Source organism: Propithecus coquereli, unplaced genomic scaffold (genome assembly GCF_000956105.1).
Source record: "Propithecus coquereli isolate 6110/MARCELLA unplaced genomic scaffold, Pcoq_1.0 Scaffold115, whole genome shotgun sequence".
Classification (NCBI taxonomy): domain Eukaryota; kingdom Metazoa; phylum Chordata; class Mammalia; order Primates; family Indriidae; genus Propithecus; species Propithecus coquereli.
The window spans coordinates 1161113-1184140 of NW_012135525.1; the positions used below are offsets into that span (position 1 = coordinate 1161113).

At 34.8% G+C, this 23028-nt stretch overlaps 1 protein-coding gene across 1 annotated transcript in view; it reads right to left on the bottom strand.

The window, feature by feature from the left end:
• REEP3 (receptor accessory protein 3) overlaps window positions 1–23028 on the bottom strand; it is a 130354-nt gene that overhangs the window by 40402 nt on the left and 66924 nt on the right. Inside the window, exon 2 of the mRNA XM_012657726.1 lies at window positions 11561–11633. Coding sequence (XP_012513180.1) covers window positions 11561–11633 — 73 coding nt within the window. The remainder of the gene's footprint in view (window positions 1–11560; window positions 11634–23028) is intronic.

Below are 23028 nucleotides of genomic sequence, written 5' to 3' on the forward strand. Positions count from 1 at the left end.
ACTCCTGGGCTCAAGTGATCCTCCTGCCTCAGCCTTGCAAGTAGCTGGGACTACAGGCATGCGCCACCATGCCCAGCTACAAGTGTTTGTTTTATTAAACTTATTCAAGGGAACAGCTCTTAGATACATTAATTACCCTGATTTTCTGTTTTTACTTCTTTTGCTTTTATATTGCTTTATTCATCCTACATTTCTTACAGTTTCTTTTAATTTTAATATTTTTTTTGCTTTGTGAGTTGAATTTCTTCCTTCCTTTTCAAAATAAAGTCTTTTAAATCCAGTATGTTCAAAAATACAAATTGTGATATGTATTATCATTTTAATTTTTGAATTAGTTTAATTAGTTTATTAGTTACTGCTTTTGATTTCTCTTCTAGTCAATGACTATTTCTCCTGTTTGGAATTTATTGGGGTTTTCTTCAAAGCAGTGAGGTTATGGTTTCTGAACAGACAAAGTGAAGGCAAACACTGGCTGCCTTTGAATGCAGTTCTCCCTGCAGTGAGGGTGGTGGCGGTTGAGTTTTTTGGTTAATGTAGCTTTTATGATTTTAAACTGTTCCATCACTAGGGATTAGGGTGGAGGTGGCTAGGCCTCCCTCCAATTTACTTCTTAGTAACATTTCCTTTAATGGAAATAACTGTTTCTGTCTCTGTTTTAAAAATCCATTCCCATTGGCACTACAGTTGGGAAAATTCTTCCTAGATTTTAGCAAAACTCTGACTTAGCCTCTTTGGTTTAAGCGTTACTGTGAGAATTTTTTTCTATGTGTATGTTTTCCAAAGCATTTTCATTGGAAGCTAGAAAAGGACAGGCAGTTGTGGTTGGCTAGCTACATCTTGGCATGATAATTGTGGAAATGCTTCCAGTTTACTTAATAAAGGTCAGGGGTTACTTTAATTCACATTCTAAAATTTTAGAAGGAACTATGTTAGGCATTTGTTTTAAGGTCCCCAATTATATAATCTTATTAAAATTTAATGGTTGCTTCGTAAAGTTGGATCCCCTCTAATGATTCTGAGGTGTTACGAAGAAATTGTTTTACAAAACATAAGGAAGAGTATAAGTCACTTGATACTTGATAATAGTATCAATTACTTCACCAGAGAAGTTATATATAATATATATTATACATAAAATAAGTAAGCATGACACATCAAAAATTAAGTTTATAAAGATAATTATCACCTAATTTAAGTAAATTTAAGTAGTTTAATTGATTAAAGGATAGTGAACTATTTCACATACATTTAAATCATGGTTTTATTTATCAGAACTCAATTTACAAACAGCTATAACTCGAGACAAGGTATGTATGTATTCACTGTATGTCAGCTAAAATTGAATTTTAAAATTATTTTCATGGATTGAAAAATACGATAATATGTATTACTTTAACCCTATCTCCTATGTGAACACATTTAAAAACCAATGTTAATGATATAAGTCTTATGTGATATCATAGGATAATTCAACTACAACTATCCTACTCACAAAATCAATTTGGAAATCTGGGTAAATAGAATAGACTGTACATACACACTTAATTCCACTCCCTCTGCAAATCAATAGTAAACAACAATAAAGTGATTTGTTAAAAAGGCATAAGCCCGGAAGAATACAGAAGAGAAGAGAGCACCAAAATCATGGAGCCAGGAAAGAAATAGATGAATAATAACTGACTTAGGAGACCTGAGAAAACTGAATAGTAAGCTAGCAGTGGGAAAAACTAGGAAGCAACTCAACTTTACACTGCAGAGCTCACCGAAAGAATTGGTGGCACAATTCTTGGTCAGAAAGGACTAAAATAGGAAGGATGGCTGTATGTCTGCTTAAGGAGCAGGAAGGCTCTCAGAGGCCCTCCTAATCCAGTAGCCTGGCAATGTCCCTCCTTCCCCAAGGGAACCCTGCTGGTTATTCTCTGCATAGGGTGAGTCAGAGGGCCTCTGGATTTGCAAACCCCTGGCACAGTTAAGAGTGTGGTTAATAAGGATTAAGTAAGAGTTTACAAACTGAATGTTGAGAGCCCCCAAGCCTTATTCTCCCACTAGGATGCTGGCAACCACATACCTTTTAGAATGGAAGAGTCTCCTCTGAAGAGTCTGACTGGCACAAGAGAAAATGCCTAAAGATATTGATAATTTTCCAAGGAAATGGTTGTTATGGGTTGAATGATATCCGCAAAAAAGATATGTTAAAATCTGCTATAGACTGAATTACATCTCCCCAAAATTCATAGGTTGAAATTATAACCGCCAATGTTTGGAGATAGGGGCCTTTAAAGAGGCAATTAAGGTTAAATGAGGTCATAGTGTGGGGCCCTAATCTGATAGGGCTGGTGTCCTCTTATGAAAGGGAAAAGGAGGGCTCTCTCTCTCCATGTGCCTACAGAGGAAAGGCCATGTTACAAGCCAGGAGGCCTCACCAGAAACCAACCCTGACAGCATCTTGATCCTGGACTTCCAGCCTCCAGAACTGTGAGAAAATAATTTCTGTTGCTTAAATTACCTAGTCTGTGGTATTTTGTTAGGGCAACACAAGCAGATTAACACAGAGTCCTAAACACCAGTACCTCACAATGTGACCTTATTTAGAAATAGGGTCATTGAAGATGTAATTAGTTAAAATGAACTTATAGTGGAGTAGGGTGGGCCCTTAATCCAATATGACTGGTGTCCTTATAAAAAGAAGAGAGGAAACACAAACAGAGACACAGAGACACAGATGAAGAACACCGTGTGACAATGGAGGTAGACTGAAGTACTGGGAACCATCCAAAGCTAGGAATTGGCAAGGAAGGATTCTCCTCAACACTCCTCCTGAGAGGGAGTGTGGCCCTGTAGATATCTTGATTATGGGCTTCTAGTCTCCAGAACTTATGAGACAATACATTTGTTTTGTTGTTGTCTTTTTTTCGGACAGAGTCTTGCTCCGTTGCCCAGGCTGGAGTGCCGTGGTGTCAGCCTAGCTCACAGCAAACTCAAACTCCTGAGCTCAAGTGATCCTCCTGCCTCAACCTCCTAAGTAGCTAGGACTACAGGCTCACAGCACGATGCCTGGCTAACTTTTTTCTATTTTTAGTCACCCAGACAATTTTTTTTTTTTTTTTTTTAAACAGAGTCTTGCTCTGTTGCCCTCAGTAGAATGCAATGGCATCATCGTAGCTCACTGAAACATCAAACTCCTTGGCTGAAGCGATCCTCCTGCCTCAGCCTTCCTAGTAGCTGGGACTATAGGTGCCCACCATGACACCTGGCTAATTTTTTTATTTTTAGTAGAGATGGGGTCTTGCTCTTGCTCAGGCTGGTCTCGAACTCCTGATCTCAAGCAATCTTCCTGCCTTGGCATCCCAGAGTGCTAGGATTACAAGCATGAGCCACTGCATCTGGTCAAATTTCTGTTGTTTTAAGCCACACAGTTTGTGGTACATCCTTATGGAAGCCTGAAGAACAAAACAATGGTCTAGTCACATCACCCTACAGCAAAGATCACATTCAATAAGCCCATTCATGAGCACAGAGCTCCAATCAGCTTTTCAATATTACACTTAAATATGAGCAGAGAACCAAGAATCATCCATCATTTGAGGAAATTATGTATGAAAAACAGAGGCTGAAATAAATAAAAAACAGAATTCAAAGGAAAAGACTATACAAGAAAGAACATGTCCAAAAAACTGTCAATCATATTCACAGAAAAAAAGAGAAGAAATTTTAATCATAAAGTAAGAATGCGATGCTATAGACAAAGGAACATTCACATAGTAAAAGCAGCTCTTAGAACAGAAGCAGAAATTAAAAAATCAATTGAAGGATTAGAAGGTAAAATTGAGAAACTATGGGGAGAAAGTAGAAGAAAAAGACAGAGATGGGAATAAAAAGGAAAAAGATCAGAAAATTAGAGAACCAGACCAAGTGCCATATACCTGAAAATCAAAGGACTTCCAGATAGAACAAATAATGAAAATGGAGTAGAAAATATCATTAAAGAAATAATTTTAACCAAATTTCCCAGAGATGAAGGACAAAGGATTCCTAGAATAAAAAGGACTACTGAGGAGTTTAGCAAAACTGATTATAATTGACTCATGCCAAAGCACATCGTCATGAAATTTTAAAACAACAGGGGATTAGACAGTATCCCACAAGCTTCCTGAATGGGTGGAGAAACAGATAAGAATGAGAATGGCTTCAGACTTCTCCACAGCAACACTTGAAGTTAAAGACAATGGAGAAATGCCTTCAAAATTCTGAAGGAAAATGATTTTCAATATCGCATCTCAAAAAATTTACCTCTCATTATTGCCTTCTCAGGAAGGATGCATTTCATCAAAACGAGGAAGCAAAATAAGAAAGAGGAAGACAGGTAATTAAGAAAGCAGAGAATCCAAAACAAGAGGAGCCAATCCAGGATATCTAACATATACGAACGCACCGAGAAGAAACGTACACAACTGTAGCAGAGTTGGGGTCTGAATATGCAATAAGAACAGAGAATATCAAACAAATGACAACAGCAACAACAACAAAACAATAACACCCGGACAGGAACGGTCAGGAGAGGGTAGTGTAGAGATCAGCTGCAAATAGTGTTTACATAAAGAAAGGGATTATATAACAGGTACTGTTCTATGCCAGGTACTGATTTAAAAGTTTTATATTCATGAACTCATATAGTCCTCATGACCAATAAGGTACTGAGGCACAGAAATGTCAAATAACTTGCCTAAAGATACAGCTAGTAATGGGTAGGGCTGGGATGATAACCCAGGCAGCCTGGATCCAGATCCTCTTTATCTCTACATTCTACTGCTTCTTTCCTAACTTAGTCTAAGTCATGTAAATATTGAATAATGAGTCAACCCAAATTACACCATGGTGACATTGGGAAGCTATAGAGACAGGGAAATATGGATGTGTATAGTGGCATTGGGTAACTATTAAATCATCTTTCACAGAAGGAAGTCAACTCATGATGTCTACCTGAAAAATTAATAAATAGCTAAGTAAGCATGTTATTTAGAATATGGAAATAAATACTAAAAGATTGAGATAAAGGAAGTTGTTGCCTCTAAAGAGTTAGAGATAGGAATGGAAGAGTGGGGAACTACTATTTTTCATAATAACCCTTGGAAAACTGACTTTTTAAATTATAATCAAGTACAGCTTTAATAAAAATAAAAGCTAAATTAAAAGTATGTCAGAATGGAAAATAAATAAGCATGTGGCCTAACAAAACTAATTTTCAATAAAAATCCCATCTTAATCAGTAGGCTAATCTTTAAACTTTCTAAATTATTAAAACCCGTGAATTAAATGAATATTCTTAATCCAAAATACCAAAAAATACTTAGGGAACACTTTTTGAGAATAAAGAAAAGTTCTTTAGTATGTTTTTTCTCCTTTTATTAATATTTCCATGCTAAAGCTAGTGGACAAATTCAGATTTTACTAATCAATAAGATCCTGGCATGTGGTATATTTGTTCATTTTCACATCACCTAGAGACTCAGTCAAAAATTAGGTCACTTTCAAAAACTAAGTCAATAGAGTTTTAGAGGATCATTTCTAGGCCTTTTAAAGAGTAATCTGCCAGAGTTTTCCCTGTTCTTTGTTCTTGCACACAGTAAATCTTAGGATCAAATGTCTGATTTTGATTTTAAAGTGCTGTTAGCCAATCTTTTCATTGCTGCTTTCTCCAACATTCTTTGAACAATAACACTGGTTTCCTAGAAAAGCTACAGCAATTATACACGACTTGGAACTAAACACTCTATTTTCAAGTCACGAGATGGAATGAGCCTGAAAAAATTTGCAAAACCATACTAATTCTTCAGTAAGTTTACGTTTCAATTACTGCAAGACTGAAAGTCTTTAAGTAGGCCATATCAGCCACACTATACAGGAAATTATATCCTAGGAAAGCTCTGTTTTAAAAATAGGCAAAGGAAGAAAGGAAGGTTGCCAAAATACACAGTACTTTCCATTTGTTTTGATTTGAACACAGCATCTGTTTTATCAGGTGCAATTTACCATTTGCAGGCTTAAGAGGAATGGTAGTAGTTAGGGTGGGAAGAAGTAAATTAACTGAAAATGTTTGCTTTCTGAAAATAATTTTGAAGTAGATAGCAGCGGAATTTAGGTAATAACCAAATACCAAAAAGAAATTGGTCTTTGTGATAAGTGTTAAGACTGGACTGCATACTCTCTAACCCAGCAGAGTCAAAGCTGGCAAGCTAGAACAATCCAATTAAGAAATGCACATGCTCTTAAGCACAATTTAATATTTGATATATATTAACTTTCCCCTTTTTTCTTATTATTTATTTATCCAAAATATATTTAACATCTATTATATACTATGTACTGTTCCAGGTATGAGAATATATTAATACCAATCAACAAAACAACACCACCCTTCCGTATGGGGCCTATTCTGGTGGAGGAGATAAACATATATACAAATAAACAATATTATAATAAAAGTGTCATTAAAGATATATAACGGCAATTTTAAGAAGGTTAACTTTACTAAGAAACTGCCATATAGGAAACAAAGCAAATGTGGATAGGATTACCATACAGGAAATACTTTATGAGGCCAGAGTTCAGATAAAGCTGTTAAGAGTCAGAGTTTAAATTGGATGAGACTCAGCCTCTTTTGATAGGTAGGTGCAAGAAAATAATAGCCAATATTTTTGTCAGAGTAAGTTAGATTGGAAATACTTAAAGGACTGTCAAGACTTTACAGAATTTTCAAAAACTTCTAATTTCATTTTTAACCTCTCAGTTCACAGTTGACTTAGATGCTTATGGGTCCTGTCCTACTACTACTGGTTAAGCTGCCTCATTGCCCTTCCTGAAAAACATCTATACGGTTGTGTCCCCTGCAGGCCTACCTTTGAATTAATCAGATGCATATTCACTGGCTGGTTGTGAAAAGCTGTTTCAACTTTTTCATGAAGTGGGATCCTTACCTAAGCTTCTAAAGGTAGCATGATAGAATAGAAAGAATACAACATCAGAAACAGAAGATCTTCCATCTGGTACCAATCCTGCCTTTACGATCCATGCACTTTGGGCAGGTTAATTCACATCTCTCAGCCTGTAATTGGAATATTTTCCCTGCATACGTTATAGGGTTGCAGTAAGGATCAGTGAGATATCATTGGGGTAGGCAGAATAATGCCCTCTCCTCCAAATATGTCTGCGTACTAATCCTTGGAAACTGGCTGTGTTAGGTTACATGGTAAAGGAGAAGGTTGCAGATGAAATTAAGGTTGCTAATCAGCTGACCTTGAGACAGGGCATTTATCCTGGATTAATCAGGTGAGTCTGATGTAATCATAATGGTCCTTATAAGTGGAAGACGGAGGCAGAAGAGAGAAGCAGAGAGATGGTGGTATGAAAAGGTCTTAGCTCAATGCTGCTAGCTTTGAAGATGGAAGAAAAGAGCTAAAAGCCAAGGAGTATGTATGGCCTGTAGAAGCTGGAAAAGGTAAGTAAAAGATTTTCCCCTAGAGACTCCAGAAGGAATCATTTTAGATTTCTGACCTCCAGGATTGTAAGAGAATACACTTACGTCATTTTAAGCCAATAAGAGCATGAAAATTTGTTAACAGTAACAATTAGAAACAATAGGCAAAAGTATTTTGAAATTGGTAGGAAACTATATAAATGTAATATATTATTATTCTAAGATGACATCTCAACTTAGTCTCTGTAGCAGCCTTGATGGTAGAAAACTTGGTTACTGGGAGATCTTCAGAGTTGTATCATATTTCCCTGTCAAAGGCCCTGCCCTTCCTGTTTCAGTGCCTGACCATTTTGCTTTTGCTCGAAATTATTTGTGAAACAGAGTAATTATCGAACCAGCTCCAGCCACCTGCCTTTCACCTTCTCTAGTTTCTCTTCAATTATTCATTACTCTGGCCTTCTCAAAGGGATGGTTAAGAAAACTGTTTTCAGAGTCATGGTATTACCACAAAATTATACACAGATAATTCCAACTTCGTTAATGAGTTATTCTCTAAAGCACTATGCTAAGTAAAAGGGCTGTCCAGAAGGTATCCAGCCATATAATGTGAAAAATTATGAAAATTACGGCTGGATACTTTCTAGACAGCCCTCGTATATATCTGCACGCATACATGTATATATCTCAACACATAACAAGTTTTACTTTTCTCATCAGTTTGAATGTTAATGGATTCTCTTCCATAGGATAAATTATCTTTAATTTATGAAGCAGAATCAAAATCTCAGGGTTAGACCATCCTTACTAATCCCAAATTTGCAAAATAACCTAGTAATAAAAATCTGAGTGTAGCAATAAAGGTAACAAAACACACAAATTCAAGTTTTCAGTCTAAAAATTAACATTAATGAAGTTAAATTACATGGTATTTATGAATGGACTAATCTTTTACAATAGTTCTTAGGCCAAACTCCAAATAACATCTTCTCTGCTCTCTCAGTATTCATTTATACATAATAGGTTTACTTCTTGTTATAGCTTATTTATTTATTTTTTGAGACAGGGTCTCACTCTGTCGCCCAGGCTAGAGTGTAGTGGCATCGCCATAGCTCACTATAACCTCAAACTCCTGGGCTTCAGCAATCCTTCTGCCTCAGCCTCCCAAAGAACTGTGACTACAGGTGTGTACCACACCCAGCTAATTTTTCTATTTTTTTATAGAGACAGGGTCTCGCTTTTGCTCAGGCTGGTCTCAAACTCCTGGCCTGAAGCAATCCTCCCACCTCAGCCTCTCGAAGTGCTAGGATTACAGGTGTGAGCCACTGCACCCGGCTCTTGTTATATTTTATTTAATACGTCTATATTTCTTATTGCTATCCTCTTACCTTTTTATTTTAGGGGATAGTATTTCTGTGCCTGCTGATATCCTCAAATTATCAGAGCTTCTCATCTAAATGTCATTTTCAATTTTCACTTAACTTCTTTCCCCACAAAATCAAGCAGATTTAGCAGGGGAGACGGGAGTACATGTTAAAACAAATATATACATAAAGACACACATGGAGGCACACCAGTTATTGCATATCCTGGGTCTCTAGAATACTTTACAGGTGAAATGGCACCAATGTTGAGATGCATAACACCCTGTAGTTCAACTGTACAGGTAATTAGATTCAGAAAAAGATCTCATTTAATAACAGCATCAAAAACATCCCAATAGGGAGAAGTTTCACATTTATTAAGCACTGCCAGCAGCAGACTCCCTAGATCATATTTTCATGGTGTTTGAAAATGATGAGGAACTCTTTTATATTTCAAAAGAGAATTCCAATTGAAATATTACACAGTAGGGTACAGTGTTATCTAGAGAATTGTGCAAGGCCGTGAAGTGTTACTGTGTTGCTGTAAGTACAAAATCCAACCGTAATTTCGTGTTTATTGAATCTGGTAGTATAAAAAACTGGAGTTGTATTTCATGTTTTGGGGTTTTTTTAATTTCATTTTTTTCTAGTGATTAGGTTTTTATTTTACGGAAATACTGGTCTGAGACTTACTGGAAAAACAACAAAGCTGATCCTGTAGCACAGTCTGAGAAACACTGTCAACAGGTGAGTGCTGGCTTCTAGAAACTCATGCATGCCAGTAGTATTAAACGATACTTCAAATATTTATTACAACATATATTAAAATGTGACCCTTCAAGCCATTTATGAAATGAATTTAAATTACTAGGACTTAATGTGGTTCTATCTCTGATGATTATTTCACCAGTTCTAGATTCAAGTGACATATATAGTAAAAGGGTAGAAAAATTTCAGAGCTCAACTAAGTAACTCCTTTACCTCTGCTAGATACGTTCCACTACTCTTTCACTTCAAAAATTAGTTTTATATAAAAGAAAAATGACTATAGGAAGTTCAAGAGAGTGGGTTAGTTATAACGGGTTTCTGAGTCTATACCTCCCTCCGTTGACAGAATAAAAGATTCATGATCTGGGGTGGTGGTAGGGGGTGGGGAGGAGAAAAAAAAAAAAGAAGAAAAAGAATCATGATCTGATCTCTGATCATTTTATGGGTTTGATGACAAGATTACCATCCAAGATCCCTTAGAAAGAACCACAGCTATCTACCCAAAAGAATAAAAACAGATCCTCAAACAAATCCTTGTACATGAATGTTTGTAGCAATACTATTCATGATAGCCAAAAGGTAGAACAAATCAAATGTGTATCAGCAGATGAATGTGTTATATCTCTATCATGGAATATTATTCAGCCATAAAAAGGAATGAAATACTGATAAGTTATGCTAAGTAAAAGAAGCCAGACACAAAACGTCACATATGATTCCTTTTATATGAAATACCCAGAATAGGGAAATCCATATAAACAGAAAACAGGCTTGTGGTTGTTGGTGGCTTGGGGGAGGGGAAGTTGGGGAGTAAATGCTTAATGGGCATTGGGTTTTATTTTGGAGTGACAAAAATATTTTGGAACTAAAAAGAGATAGTGTTTGCATAATATTGTGAATGTACTAAATGACACTGAATTATTCACACTGAAATGGTTCATTTTATGTGAATGTCACCTCAATTAAAAACCCATAGTTACTGATGTGCAGTTATCTCAGTATTGACTGTTTACTCATTGATTAACCATCAGTATGATATGCTTTTCCTATTCTCTGAAAATTCATTCCATCATGTTTAGTAAAGTATGTCAGTATTTATAGGTGGGGAAGGCCATTGACTATTAAACAGTATGGATAAATTTGGGAATGAGGAGAACTTTCAGAAATGATAAAAATTAAAAAACAATTAGTAAATGCAGGCAGGGCACAGTGGCTCAAGCCTGTAATCCTAGTACTCTAGGGGGCCGAGGCAGGAGGATTACTTGAGCCCAGGAGTTGGAGGTTGCAGTGAGCTGTGATGATGCCACTGCACTCTAGCCTGGGTGACAGAGTGAGACGCTGTCTTAAAAAAAAAAAAAAAAAAAAAAAAAAATTAGTGAAAGCAAAACAAAATTAAGGAATAGGGAAAAGGAAATTGAAAGAAGAAACACCGAGGACCAAAAACAAAATCACTGCAAACAGAGTATGATTCAAGAAGAAAAAAAGATTGCAGTTGCCAGTGGAGATGGAGTATTTCCATACTTAAATCAATTAAAAAGTGATGAAACACCTATGAAAGACGCAAAAGGCTTTGGGGCCAGAGGCATATATTCTCACTGTTCAGTGTACCTATAAATTTATAAGACAAAAAAACCCTCACAACCCTTCCCCCCAACAAAAGTCAAACAAAAAGTTCTCTAACTCCTTATTATGTTTGAATTTATACACTAAATTAAGAGCTATCTGATTACTCATCTTGGGAACCACATACTTAATTAAATGCCACTTGATAGTAACTATTTTTGAAACCCCTCTTTGGAGTTGTCTTCGAAGTGAGTTTAAAAAACAGAATAAATTTTTTATTTCATATTTATCACATTTTAACATGTAACATCACGCTAGCTGTTTTTAAAAGAACAACAATTTTTATAGCCTTGTGTATCATTGATACATTAATCACCCATAAAACTATACTCACATATTCCTTCACGTTTTTTGTTTTCACAGTTTTGTATGAATAATATGCAGGATAAAGCATTCCAAACACCAGCCTAAAAGGAAAAGATATAAGAAGACTAATCAAACACAACAATGCTGTTAACACCTCATGAAAATTTAACCTAATAGAAAATAAGTACTTAGAAAACACATAACTGTAAATTTGTGTAAATATACAAATTTGTGTATAAACTAAATCCACTCAAGAGCAACAAAGTAATACATTTTTTGAAGATGATTTTAATATTTTAGATAGCAGTTTTACAGAAATAAAAGATTTACTTTTTGAAAAAGTTGACTTTTAAAACATTTTTCTCATCACAAAAAATATTCTGTGGTTCCTTGAACACTTGGAAAATGTAGGAAATCACCAAAAATAAAATAAAAATTGCCCCAACCCTACCAGTCAGAGATAACCATAGGCAATATATTATTGTATACAAATTCCATTTTTAACCTACAGTATGTGTAAAACATAAACATACACACAATTTGTGGTAACAAAAACTTGGTCCCTTACTAGTTTGAGAAGCATCAGGCTCTAATTATAATAGCTATAAATAATACTTGACATATTAATTATAAGATGCACTAAAATAACTCTTTAAGCACTTACAACTTTCAATCACTAATAGGACTTAATTTAATGCTGTTTGTTAATATCACTAAATCCCAGATCCAAGAGATATGTGCAAACATATAATGAAAAGATACAGTTGATATTTTCACGTAACACATAATAGAGTATTTTTGTCTTCAAATGTTCCACAATGTTATTCTTAGGGTCTGAGGTGCATTGCACATTGAGATTCCCACATTTTATTTAAACAGTCCCATACTTATAAGCTTTTGCTTAACTTCTGAGTTTTTGCTATTGTACATAACACTGTGAACAGTGATATAACACTGATAATCACTTCCTGGCTGTGATATTGCTGCTTCAAAGGGTACATACATTTTTGCCTTTTTACATTCTTGTACATTGCCAATCATAGGCATCATTAATAGAAGAAAAAAGGTTTTTCAGCTAAACAGGAGAAAGATAATAACCTTAAAGCTATTTTAATGTGCATTTCTGAATACCAGTAAATTTTAATTTTTTCAAGTGTGTACTGGTCTTTTGATGCATAAAGGTGTATGATATCCCTTTGCCGATTTTTTCTATTGTTTTAAATAACCTTTTTATTTGAGAACACTTTTAGTTTTACAGGAAAGTTAGCCAGATGGTACATATAGTTCCCATATACCCCATACCCGGTTTCCCCTATTATTAACATCTTACTGGTATGGTACATTTGTCACAATTAATGTACCAATATTAATTTCTTTTTTTTTTTTTTTTTTTTTGAGACAGAGTCTCACTGTGTTGCCCGGGCTAGAGTGCCGTGGTGTCAGCCTAGCTCACAGCAACCTCAAACTACTGGGCTCAAGCGATCCTCCTGCCTCAGCCTCCTGAGTAGCTGGGACTACAGGCACATGCTACAATGCCTGGCTAATTTTTCTATTTTTAGTAAAGACAGGGTTTCATTCTTGCTCAGACTGGTCCCAAACTCCTGAGTTCAAGCTATCCTCCCACCTTGGCCTCCCAGAGTGCTAGTATTACAGGCGTGAGCCACTGTGCCTGGCCAGACACAAAGTCCTATCTTCCATGTTCCCGTATAATCTAGTACCACCAGATTTAAATTCAACATAAGATTCTTCATTTCTCTCACTGGATGGGTTTTCCACACCTCCTTCACCTGGTTATAACATCCATCCAATGTGTAACCCAGTCTTGTTGGCTTTTCCTTGGTGACAGTACATGCATCCATCCTCCTGTTTTATTTTCAGACTCATGCCAATTATATATTTGGGTTCAGGTCATCTCATTGGATTTACTGAACAGTTTCCCAACACATTCCTCTCTGTCCACTATCAGATCAATCTTTCTAATATACCTGCAGCACTGCCTTGCTTAAAGCTTTCCAACCGCTGGCCTCCTCAGCCTCTTGCTCAGCCCCTGTAGGGGTGCATCAGAAGATAGTGTGAAAAGAACTGCCTTATATAAACCATCTGTTCCAACACGGTTTCCTCATTATGCCTTTCGTATATCTACTTTAATTCTGAAGTGTATGCTTCTTGCCTGCCTCTCTCCTTATCTTTCTTCCTCTCTTTCCATCTTTTCTTCCTTTTTTCCCTCTAATTAAATCACATGTTTTTCCTCAAGATTCAACTTTCCTCCATAAACTTCTAAGTTATTTTTAATTTTAGAAGAATTTGTCAGGACTAGTCATTTTGCATTTAGTTTATTCTATTTTAGATTGACATATGTTTTAATGTATATAACTGGCTTCCAAAGTAGATAATTTTCTCACATATCATAAGGATTTGGGTGCTAGTTGATTCTATATATATATAGGTGCTTTGCCTTTACTTTTTAACCTTTGTACTAAATAGAATAAGTCAAACAAATAAAGAGAATATCCCTAATACTTCTCTCTTCTAAGAGGAGAAAACAATAATGTATTTCATTTGGAACACGAGAAAGACTAAATGTCTTAATGAATAGTGGCACAATTTTTAAGGATTGCCACTATTAATATTATAATTTATTACTACACTGTGACTATTACTGAGTAATTATTAACATCTATAATATTTTCTAGGTTGTTTTCTTTTTTGGTTTATTTTCTTTAACACTGGGGTCTGCTGTAGATGTTTGCAACCTGGGAGGTTGGGCACAAAGCCAAAGTATGAGCACAGTGTATAAAATCAAATAGTGTATTTTAGAAGGCCACCTACAAGATAAATGCGGGGCTTATAAAGGAAATATTTGCTACAAGTAAAATTCACCTATAAATTTGAATATTGTTTCAGTTATAGAGGCAGGAAGAAACAGTTAGTCATTTCCTTTTTCTTTATTTCTGCCTAAAGAGGGAGAACTCTGCCAAAAAACTCAAGATACCCTTCTCCCCCACTAAGATAAAGTTGCCTTTTGAAATGTGTGAATGCTGGCTATGTTGAAAAATCTACACTATTTAAAAACCGGGGGAAAAAAAACCCAAAATAACAAAAACCACTTATGAGAGTGCAGTAGGGGGGATGGTCCTTGCATCATTTTTCATATATGGAAAATACTTAAAATAGATATTTTCTATACAGACGTTCAGATACAATCCATCCTTCACCAAAATTGTTTTAGAGAATTATAGCATGTTCGAAGTCGAGCCTCAAAAGCAACTAATAAGAATGGTCTAAATACCAGAAATCACAATATTAAAGCATAAAACTTAGCATCATTTCAGCAGAAAATCGAAACTTCTTTTTCTGATTAACACTCTAAAAACAGCTTACTGTAGAATTCTTATAAGTGTGAAAGTATAAAGCAATATAAAAATCACGATTAAGTTCATTAATGAATGAACCATCTTTCTGTTTTATTAAGGATTTTTCCAAGCATTCATGATTTTTGTAATTTTTATCAAATCTTTGCAAGTCTCATATAGCATTCTCTCAAATGCTCTAAAAACACCATAAGAAAGCATCAATAACAGTTTAATAACAAAACTGATCAAGAGCTAGTTTATATCTAAACAAGTTACAAAACACTAACACCAAGGATTTAGACTTTATTTTCTATTATTCTTATTGTCATTATTTCAATTTATGAAAAATGAAAATATATAGAAACAGAATAGTATTATTATATGAAATCTCCATATTCCTATCACTTGGTTTTAAGAATTACTGGAAGCCACTTTTTCAGATTTTTCTATAATGTCTCTAAAAAACATTATTTTTAAACATAATTAACATATTTTAAAGACATAATATTTTATGATATAATTAGAATATAATTTAAAACATAATTAACATCTTAGAGCATAGCGAGATTTTTATCCTGCCTTTTCACTCAATGCTATATTATTGGCATTTTCTTATATCCTTAAATATTCTTGAAGAACATCATTCAACAACAACATGGAATAGTATTCTGTCATATAAATGAAAATCATTCAAATATTTTCCTTTTTGTCTACTATTTTAACTAATGCTACGATAAATCTTTCTATGATTACTAATAACAGCAATTATTTATTGATACTTTGTAAGAGGCACAATGTTGAGCACTTTACAAATATCACTTCATTAATTTTCACAATAACACCTAGAGATAGGTGCTGTTTTAAAATCTATCATACAGATGCAAAGACTGAGGCTTAAAGAAGAAACTAACCCAAGATCACACAACTTGTTGAGTTTCTTGCTGGATTTAAACCTAGGCACACTCACTTCAGAATCTACTTACAATTTCTGTTTATTTCCTAATGATGTTTTCCTAGAAGTGGAATAAATGGGTATAAGGGTCTGAAATCTTTAAGGTCTTTGATATACTTATTGCCAAACTGTTCTTTAGAAGGGTAAGCCAATTTATATTCTTACTGGGAATGTATGAGAATGCCCATTTAAGGACTATTTTTTAAAATACAATAAGAAAAAAAAGTCAAAAGATGAATTAACTAAAGTGCAAGAGTTAAGAGCCATCAGGCATTTTTTTTCAACAGATGAACTGTGTTTCTAAGATAATAAGACGTGAATTAGAATAATCATGCAGTGTATAAATCATTCCTAAAAGAAAAAAGTCCCTAAATATTATAGTTAGCAGTGTTAACATTTAATTTCTGAACTAGTTAAAATTTCCTCTAAAATTTTCCAAAAATTTTACATTTACAAATTCCTTAACGCTATAAAAGAATTTAAAATTGTAGCTTGTTAGAAATAAATATAACAAATAATTCATTTTTGATAATCTACATTGTTACTAATAGGACCACGCTCATATAGGAATTACTTAGCAAGTTGTCCTTATTTTGCTGCTTTCAGAATCATGCTCCCAAACAAAATAATTGTATTTATGGTGTTCTATTAGACTAAAGGATGAAAAACAACTCAATGAGACTAGAGATTAACTACAGTAGTATAGCTAATTAGTATTACAAACAAAATAAATTATAGGATCAAATATCAGAATGGTGGAAGACAGATGTATTAGGATTGCTAAGAATTAGTCATAATTAACATATATGTGTCTCATATATATACTCTAAAAAGCAACACAAAATGCAACACTCCAGGCACTTATCAAAGAGTATAGACCCCATTTGTAATTCAGTTTACACTAGAGATGCTGCCTAAGACCAGTGAAATTTATATAAGATAGCCTGGAGTAAGGATGGTAAACACGCAGAGTAACTCCACTACTCCCCATTTCTGTGTTCAAGATGGAGACTGCTAGTCATTCACTGCATTTGTTTTTGCTGACCCTGGTCTCAGACACCTTGTCAACCTCATACCAACAAAGGACAGGAGCTAAGTAGACCTATCTGTCATCTTTTGGCATTCTTGTTCTAAATCTTTATTCTTCTAGGTGGTATCATCCTAACTTTAGATCAAGCTTGATCACCAGGTTATGTTCCTAAACCATTTTATCTATCCCCTTTGGGGAAAAAGTCATACTACATTCTTGACTTTTTGTGAAGTAAATTATAAGAAACCACTACACAAAACCTATAAGCAGTAGAGAAATATGGCACTGTTATGTTAGTCAGTATCCCTATATATGAAATTTCATGTGAGATTTACTTTGGAATTCAGTACAACGCAATGCTTAGCTTTCTTTGAGAAAATGATGCCCACTCTTCTATCTGAAAAGAATTATATTGTTCTTTTTTTCATATATTTCCAGGAAACTCAGAGTCAAATCTGTCATTCAATTGTTTCAACTATGGTGGTCCTCAGGATTGGCATATTTATATTTGTACTTACCAGATTTTTATTTTCTTTGATTTTTTTTAATAGTCTCAATTCTCTTTGTTTTTCTTTAAAATTTAACATATCCAGTTGTTAAAAAAAATTCTCAAATCATTTGAAAGAAAATAATGGAACATACATAGTTAAAATGTAGTAGTCAGTGCAATTAAAGCACAAAATTCAGCTTTAATGTGCCACGAAACCAAGAAAGAAAACTTTCAGTTTAGGTAGCTGTGATTGAGAACCACCAGTGGTTCCCCAACTTAGCCACACATCAAAATCATCTGGTGAGCTGCTTCTTTAACACTGTTGTTGTTCTTGTTCATAATTTTAACATAGGTAGAAAATGCAAAGTAAAAATGTCCTATTTTGAAACAATGACTTTCCCCAAAGATAAGCATGGAAACAGTTTCTTGGGTATCCTTATGGTAGAATAATTTATATGTATAAAATATACTAAAAACAAAGACATGTAAATACTCAAAAAGTTATCATTTCCTAATTTTATTCCTAATTATTTTACTACATTTTACTATGCCCTGGAAGTTCTGTGCTATCTGTAAGGTGGAAATACTAAGTGTACTGTGTCCACCTCTTACCAGCTCCACATTTAGTCATATTGGTAGCTTGAAAATAGGCTATTGTAGGGACTGTTTTACATCATGGAAATTAGCAAATGATATGAATCAGTACCGTTTCCCCCAGCTGTTAAACATTACCAGCATATCACTGCCTACATGTGTTTTAGCCAAGGGAAACTACAGTATGTTTCTATCAAGACAACAGAACACCATACATAGGGGGAATTCACAGAATTTAGTGAAATCAAAAAGGCAGCCCATTATGAAAACCAAGTTTAAAAATGGCTTCATGAAAGATTAAGAAGGAGAAAGAGGACAAAATTTTCTATAGTCTACTCCAATTCTGTTTGAATATTGGTTCTCTAACATTAAAACAGACTGAAATCTAAAAATAGAATCAGAATCTTAATAAGGAATCCTACAAATGGTCCGTTTTATAGCAATGGTTTCCTGACTTTTTTCAAGGTAGTATTTTCCACCCAGAGGAAATCTTTCTTAGGAACCTCATAAATTTAAGATAAATGCAATTAACAAGTGCTTGAGAACATTTAATTTTAGTGTATGTGTAAGAATCAACTGGGAAGGAGAATCTGTGGCAAAAGGGCCCAAGATTCTGAATTTCTAAGTTCCGCATCTTCAACAAACTAAGGTATGACAATATTATGCTTACTTTGGCTTTGGATTAAAACAGATTGTGATTAAGCAAAATGTTTTCAGTGTGGTAAGCTGGTTTCAGTCTAACTGGATTTTTAAAAGCAATACAAAAGTAATTATAGGTTATCTTGACTTTTGCCAAATTCTATCCTTTACTTAGATATTAAAACAAATGTAAGAGATCATGAAAAAGGAAAAGAGAAAGCTTTAAATAAACTAAATGACAACAATTTAATGCATCTTTGAAAATAATCAACTGTTGGCTGCTTAAGACCAAATGATTAAAAGCAGTGCAAGGCCTAGTGATAACCACTGTACCTCTGTATATTATCCATGTGATAAACTTTCCAAATGAGCCATTCTGCCACTGGTTAAGCAGCTATCAGGCAGCAAAAGTTCATGCACGATCACTACCAAAACAATAGGTAATTTTTGTCTTAAATGAATTTTAAGAAAAGGAGATTTGTTGTTAAAAATCCCTGCTAGTAGAGAATTCCCATTTAGTAAAACAATGGCTAAGTGGCTACAATCTTAAAGAAAAATATGAAAATTACAAACAGGAAGAAAGGGTCAAACCCATTTAAAAAAAACCCCAAAATCCTGAATTCTATAACCAAGTGTATAAGTTTAAAACTGCCAAGGAGAGAAAAAGACAGTGAAAATTCCTTTGAAAGACTTTATACATGTTTTTCACAATAGTCATCAAGAGCTATGAAGCTTGGAATGTTCATGTTGTCAGAGCTAACCTTCTAATTTTATTCCAGAGCTTCTAATTTCTACTGTAAAAGGAAAGCTAAAGATAAAACTAGGGGTAAAAATCAAACCACAGCACATCAGACTTGAACTTCCTCATCCCCTTACTCTCTCCCCCTAGCCATGCCCACTCGATCCCACCACAACCGCCTACTATGTGGTACAACCCAATCAAAGAAAAACGTTTAAAGGAACGCTGAATTTGGTAGAGTATACTGTAGAACCAAGGGCTACAAACCCTTGAGGCACTCAAGTAACTCAGCACCCTGTGTGTAGAGTTCCACAGAATGGCTGACATAGTTGAAAGAAAACAATGGTCCCTACAAATTCTACAGCATGCCACAGTTTACCAGCTGTAATATCTGCATTCTGATTGTCACTACAAACAAGAAATTCGTCGGTAGGGTAGGTGTTACTGTTCTGTTTCCACAGATGATAAAAGTAAGGCTCAGAGAGATTAAGGATTTTATGAATTAAGTACCCAGCAAGTCTTGAAGTCAAAACATAATAAACATAATTTCAAGACTTGCACTCTTTCCTCTATACCAAAAAAAAAAACTTCCCCAAAACAAAACTTGTACTACTTTGTACATATACAATGTATAGCTCATAGCAGATCCCCAATATTAAGTTGAATGAAGATAACATTCAGAAGTTATCTTAGTAATTGTGATCCACCAAATACACTACTGTCATTATAAGAAAAAAATCTGAGGCCCGTTTTTGATTATATACTATGTCTACATAAAAGAATATCTAGATCTTTAATCAACATTCATCACATTCTCCAATTCCTATTAAACTGTTTAGGTAGCTATGTTTGAAGGAGTTAAGAATTACTCGTATCATCTGACCAACTACTGACTCCTGAGTATACTTAACTCAGAGGAACTGTTTACGTTTTTTAGTCCCTTAAGCACAGGATTTGTAAAACCCAAACTTACCATTAGCCCCATCAACTTAAAGATAACTTGAGAGTTCAGTTGTAATCTGGTGAAGAAAAATCACACACAAGCCAATTTTGAGAATGTTGAAAAAATTTCCTCTCCTAAAATACAGCCCTATACGCAAATTAAAGGATGAGTAAAGAAAGGCAGAAATATGGATTCTACCCTATTCTGTGCAATTCATTCAATACCACATGACCATGAAGTGAACTTCCCTGAACTGAACTCATACCTAAAATTTCTGCCAAGTCCTCCCATAGAACATTCATACCTACTGTGTAATTCAAGTGACAGTCACTTCACGAATGACCACAACTCTTTACTAGGTGAATTTAAAATTTTGTTTCCAAACAATCTTTCAATTCTTCTCTATTAAATAAAAACACGTATCACTAATGGCATACTATGTGCCAACGCACTGTTTTTTTCTATCCCTAGGGATACATAAGTGAACTCACATTGCTTTTTAATTAAAACTAAATTTGTGATGATTTGGAAACCAAAACATTCTATTTTCATATTTCTTAAACCACTTCCTTCATTTCATTTATTCAGATCATTCTAGTACCTCCAGTATCTCCACTCAGTAATTTTTTCCCATGCCACTCCCTACAGCTAGAACAATCGCCCTTTTCATGTTAAGAGCTCTCCTTCCTCTCACAGGCACCCTGCATGTGACTATTTTTAATTAATGAGGCTGAAAGGAGGTTTGGTCTCCTTATTTTGAAGAGCAAACAATAACGGTAGTTATATTACAAAAATAACAACCAGAACATAAAAGTTAAGCATTATAAAAGCATTTTTAAAATATTCTCCATGTTCTCTTGAGATGGTCAAAACGGACAGAGGGAATTGTCTAAGTATTTTCTTAGTGTAAGAAAATCACAGAAGTGGGAACTTTATTCCTATCTTGGACAACCTAGCGGAAGAAGAAACAAACATGTGTCATAAGAACAACACCATCACCTAATTTAGTTCTGACATCAGTAATTACAGCACAAAACCAGCATCATGCTACCTGGCTGGCACTACGGAGTCCCCTGCCTCTTACGAAGCATTGTTCATCTCATGAAAGGCAGGATTTGGATGACTGGACTAGAGAAAGGGTAAAGTCTCCACTGATCCTGACTTTGCTACCTTTTTCCTCTCTAAAGAAACATACAGAAGTAATTAAATGAAGAGCAATCCATCTATCAATTGAAAAGAAGGGGTGTTAAAATCCATCATCTTGAGGGGACTGTTCTGTGTTACACTAAAAAGAAATGACAATTAAGTGCAATGTTACTTGGTTGGATTCTGTATTAAAAGCAACAACAGTGCTGCTACATAAGGCATTACTGGGGCAACTTGGACATCTGGGATATGAATTGTACTTTAGGTGTTAATATTTTATCAATGTTATATTTCTAAGGTGGCATTTGTCTTGTGGCTATATAAAAGAATGCCTTGTTTAGAAGATATAATAATTGGGACTGAAATGTCATAATGACTACAATTTTTTTAAAAAACAAAATTTTAATTTAGAATAGTTCTACAGAAAAATTTTAAGGATAGTACAGATAGTCCCCATATGCCCCACACCGGTTTCCCCTGTTATTAAAATTTTACATTGGTTTGATACATTCGTCATAATGAACTAAAGGCCATACATTATTCAGATTTGCTTGCTTGGTTTTTACATAATGTCTCGTTTTCTGTTCTAGGATCTTATCCATTTACCATATTACATTTAATCATCATATCTCCTTAGGTTCTTCAGAAAGGTTTTCAAGCCTATCTGATTTTTGATAGCCTTGACAGGTTTGAGGAGCTAGTTAAGCATTTTTTAGAATGTCTCTCAATTAGGGTTTATCTGATTGTTTTTCTCGTGGTTAGACGCAGGACATGGGTTTCTCGGAGGAGTATCACAAAGATGATTTGCCATTTTCATGACACATCAAGGGTACATACCATCAACATAATTTATCATTGTTGATGTTAACCTGGATCACCTGGCCGAAGTAGCATGCATATATGTCAGGTGAAGTGACTAATACAACTTGCCAGCTTTCCATCCCATACTCTTTGGCAGGAAGTCACTATACTTAAGGAGTGAAGAGTTACACACCACTTCCTTGAAGGTGGAGTATCGACATAAATTATTTGGATTTCTTCTGCATTAGAGATTTGCCTATTCTCCTCTATTCATTTATTTATTCAATCATTTATTTATATCAGTGTGGACTCATGGTTATTTATTTTATATTTTGCCTTATAATCCAATATTACTTTATTTTGCTGTTCAAATTGTTGCAGATTTGGTCATTGGGATCTCTTTCAGTTGGCTCCTGTGTTCCTTTGACACATCTCCACCATTGTTTTTATTTTGCTTTGAGCATTTCTTTACTTTCTGGCATTACAAGATGTTCCAGGCTCATCTTCCGTATTTCCTGTCCCACTCCCTAGAATGATCCATTTCTCCAATGAGCTCTTATTCCTTTTATTAGAAAATGGTATTTGAAACCAAGATCTGGATACAAGCTGTTCCTGTTCTGGAGTAGTGTTGATTTTAGGTCCTTCTTTGTCTATTTTATATGTTAACTGACATTTTTATAGGTTATTATGGTTTGTTTTTTTTGAGACAGGTTCTTTTTTTTTTTTTTGAGACAGAGTCTCACTGTGTTGCCCGGGCTAGAGTGCCGTGGTGTCATCCTAGCTCACAGCAACCTCAAACTCCTGGGCTC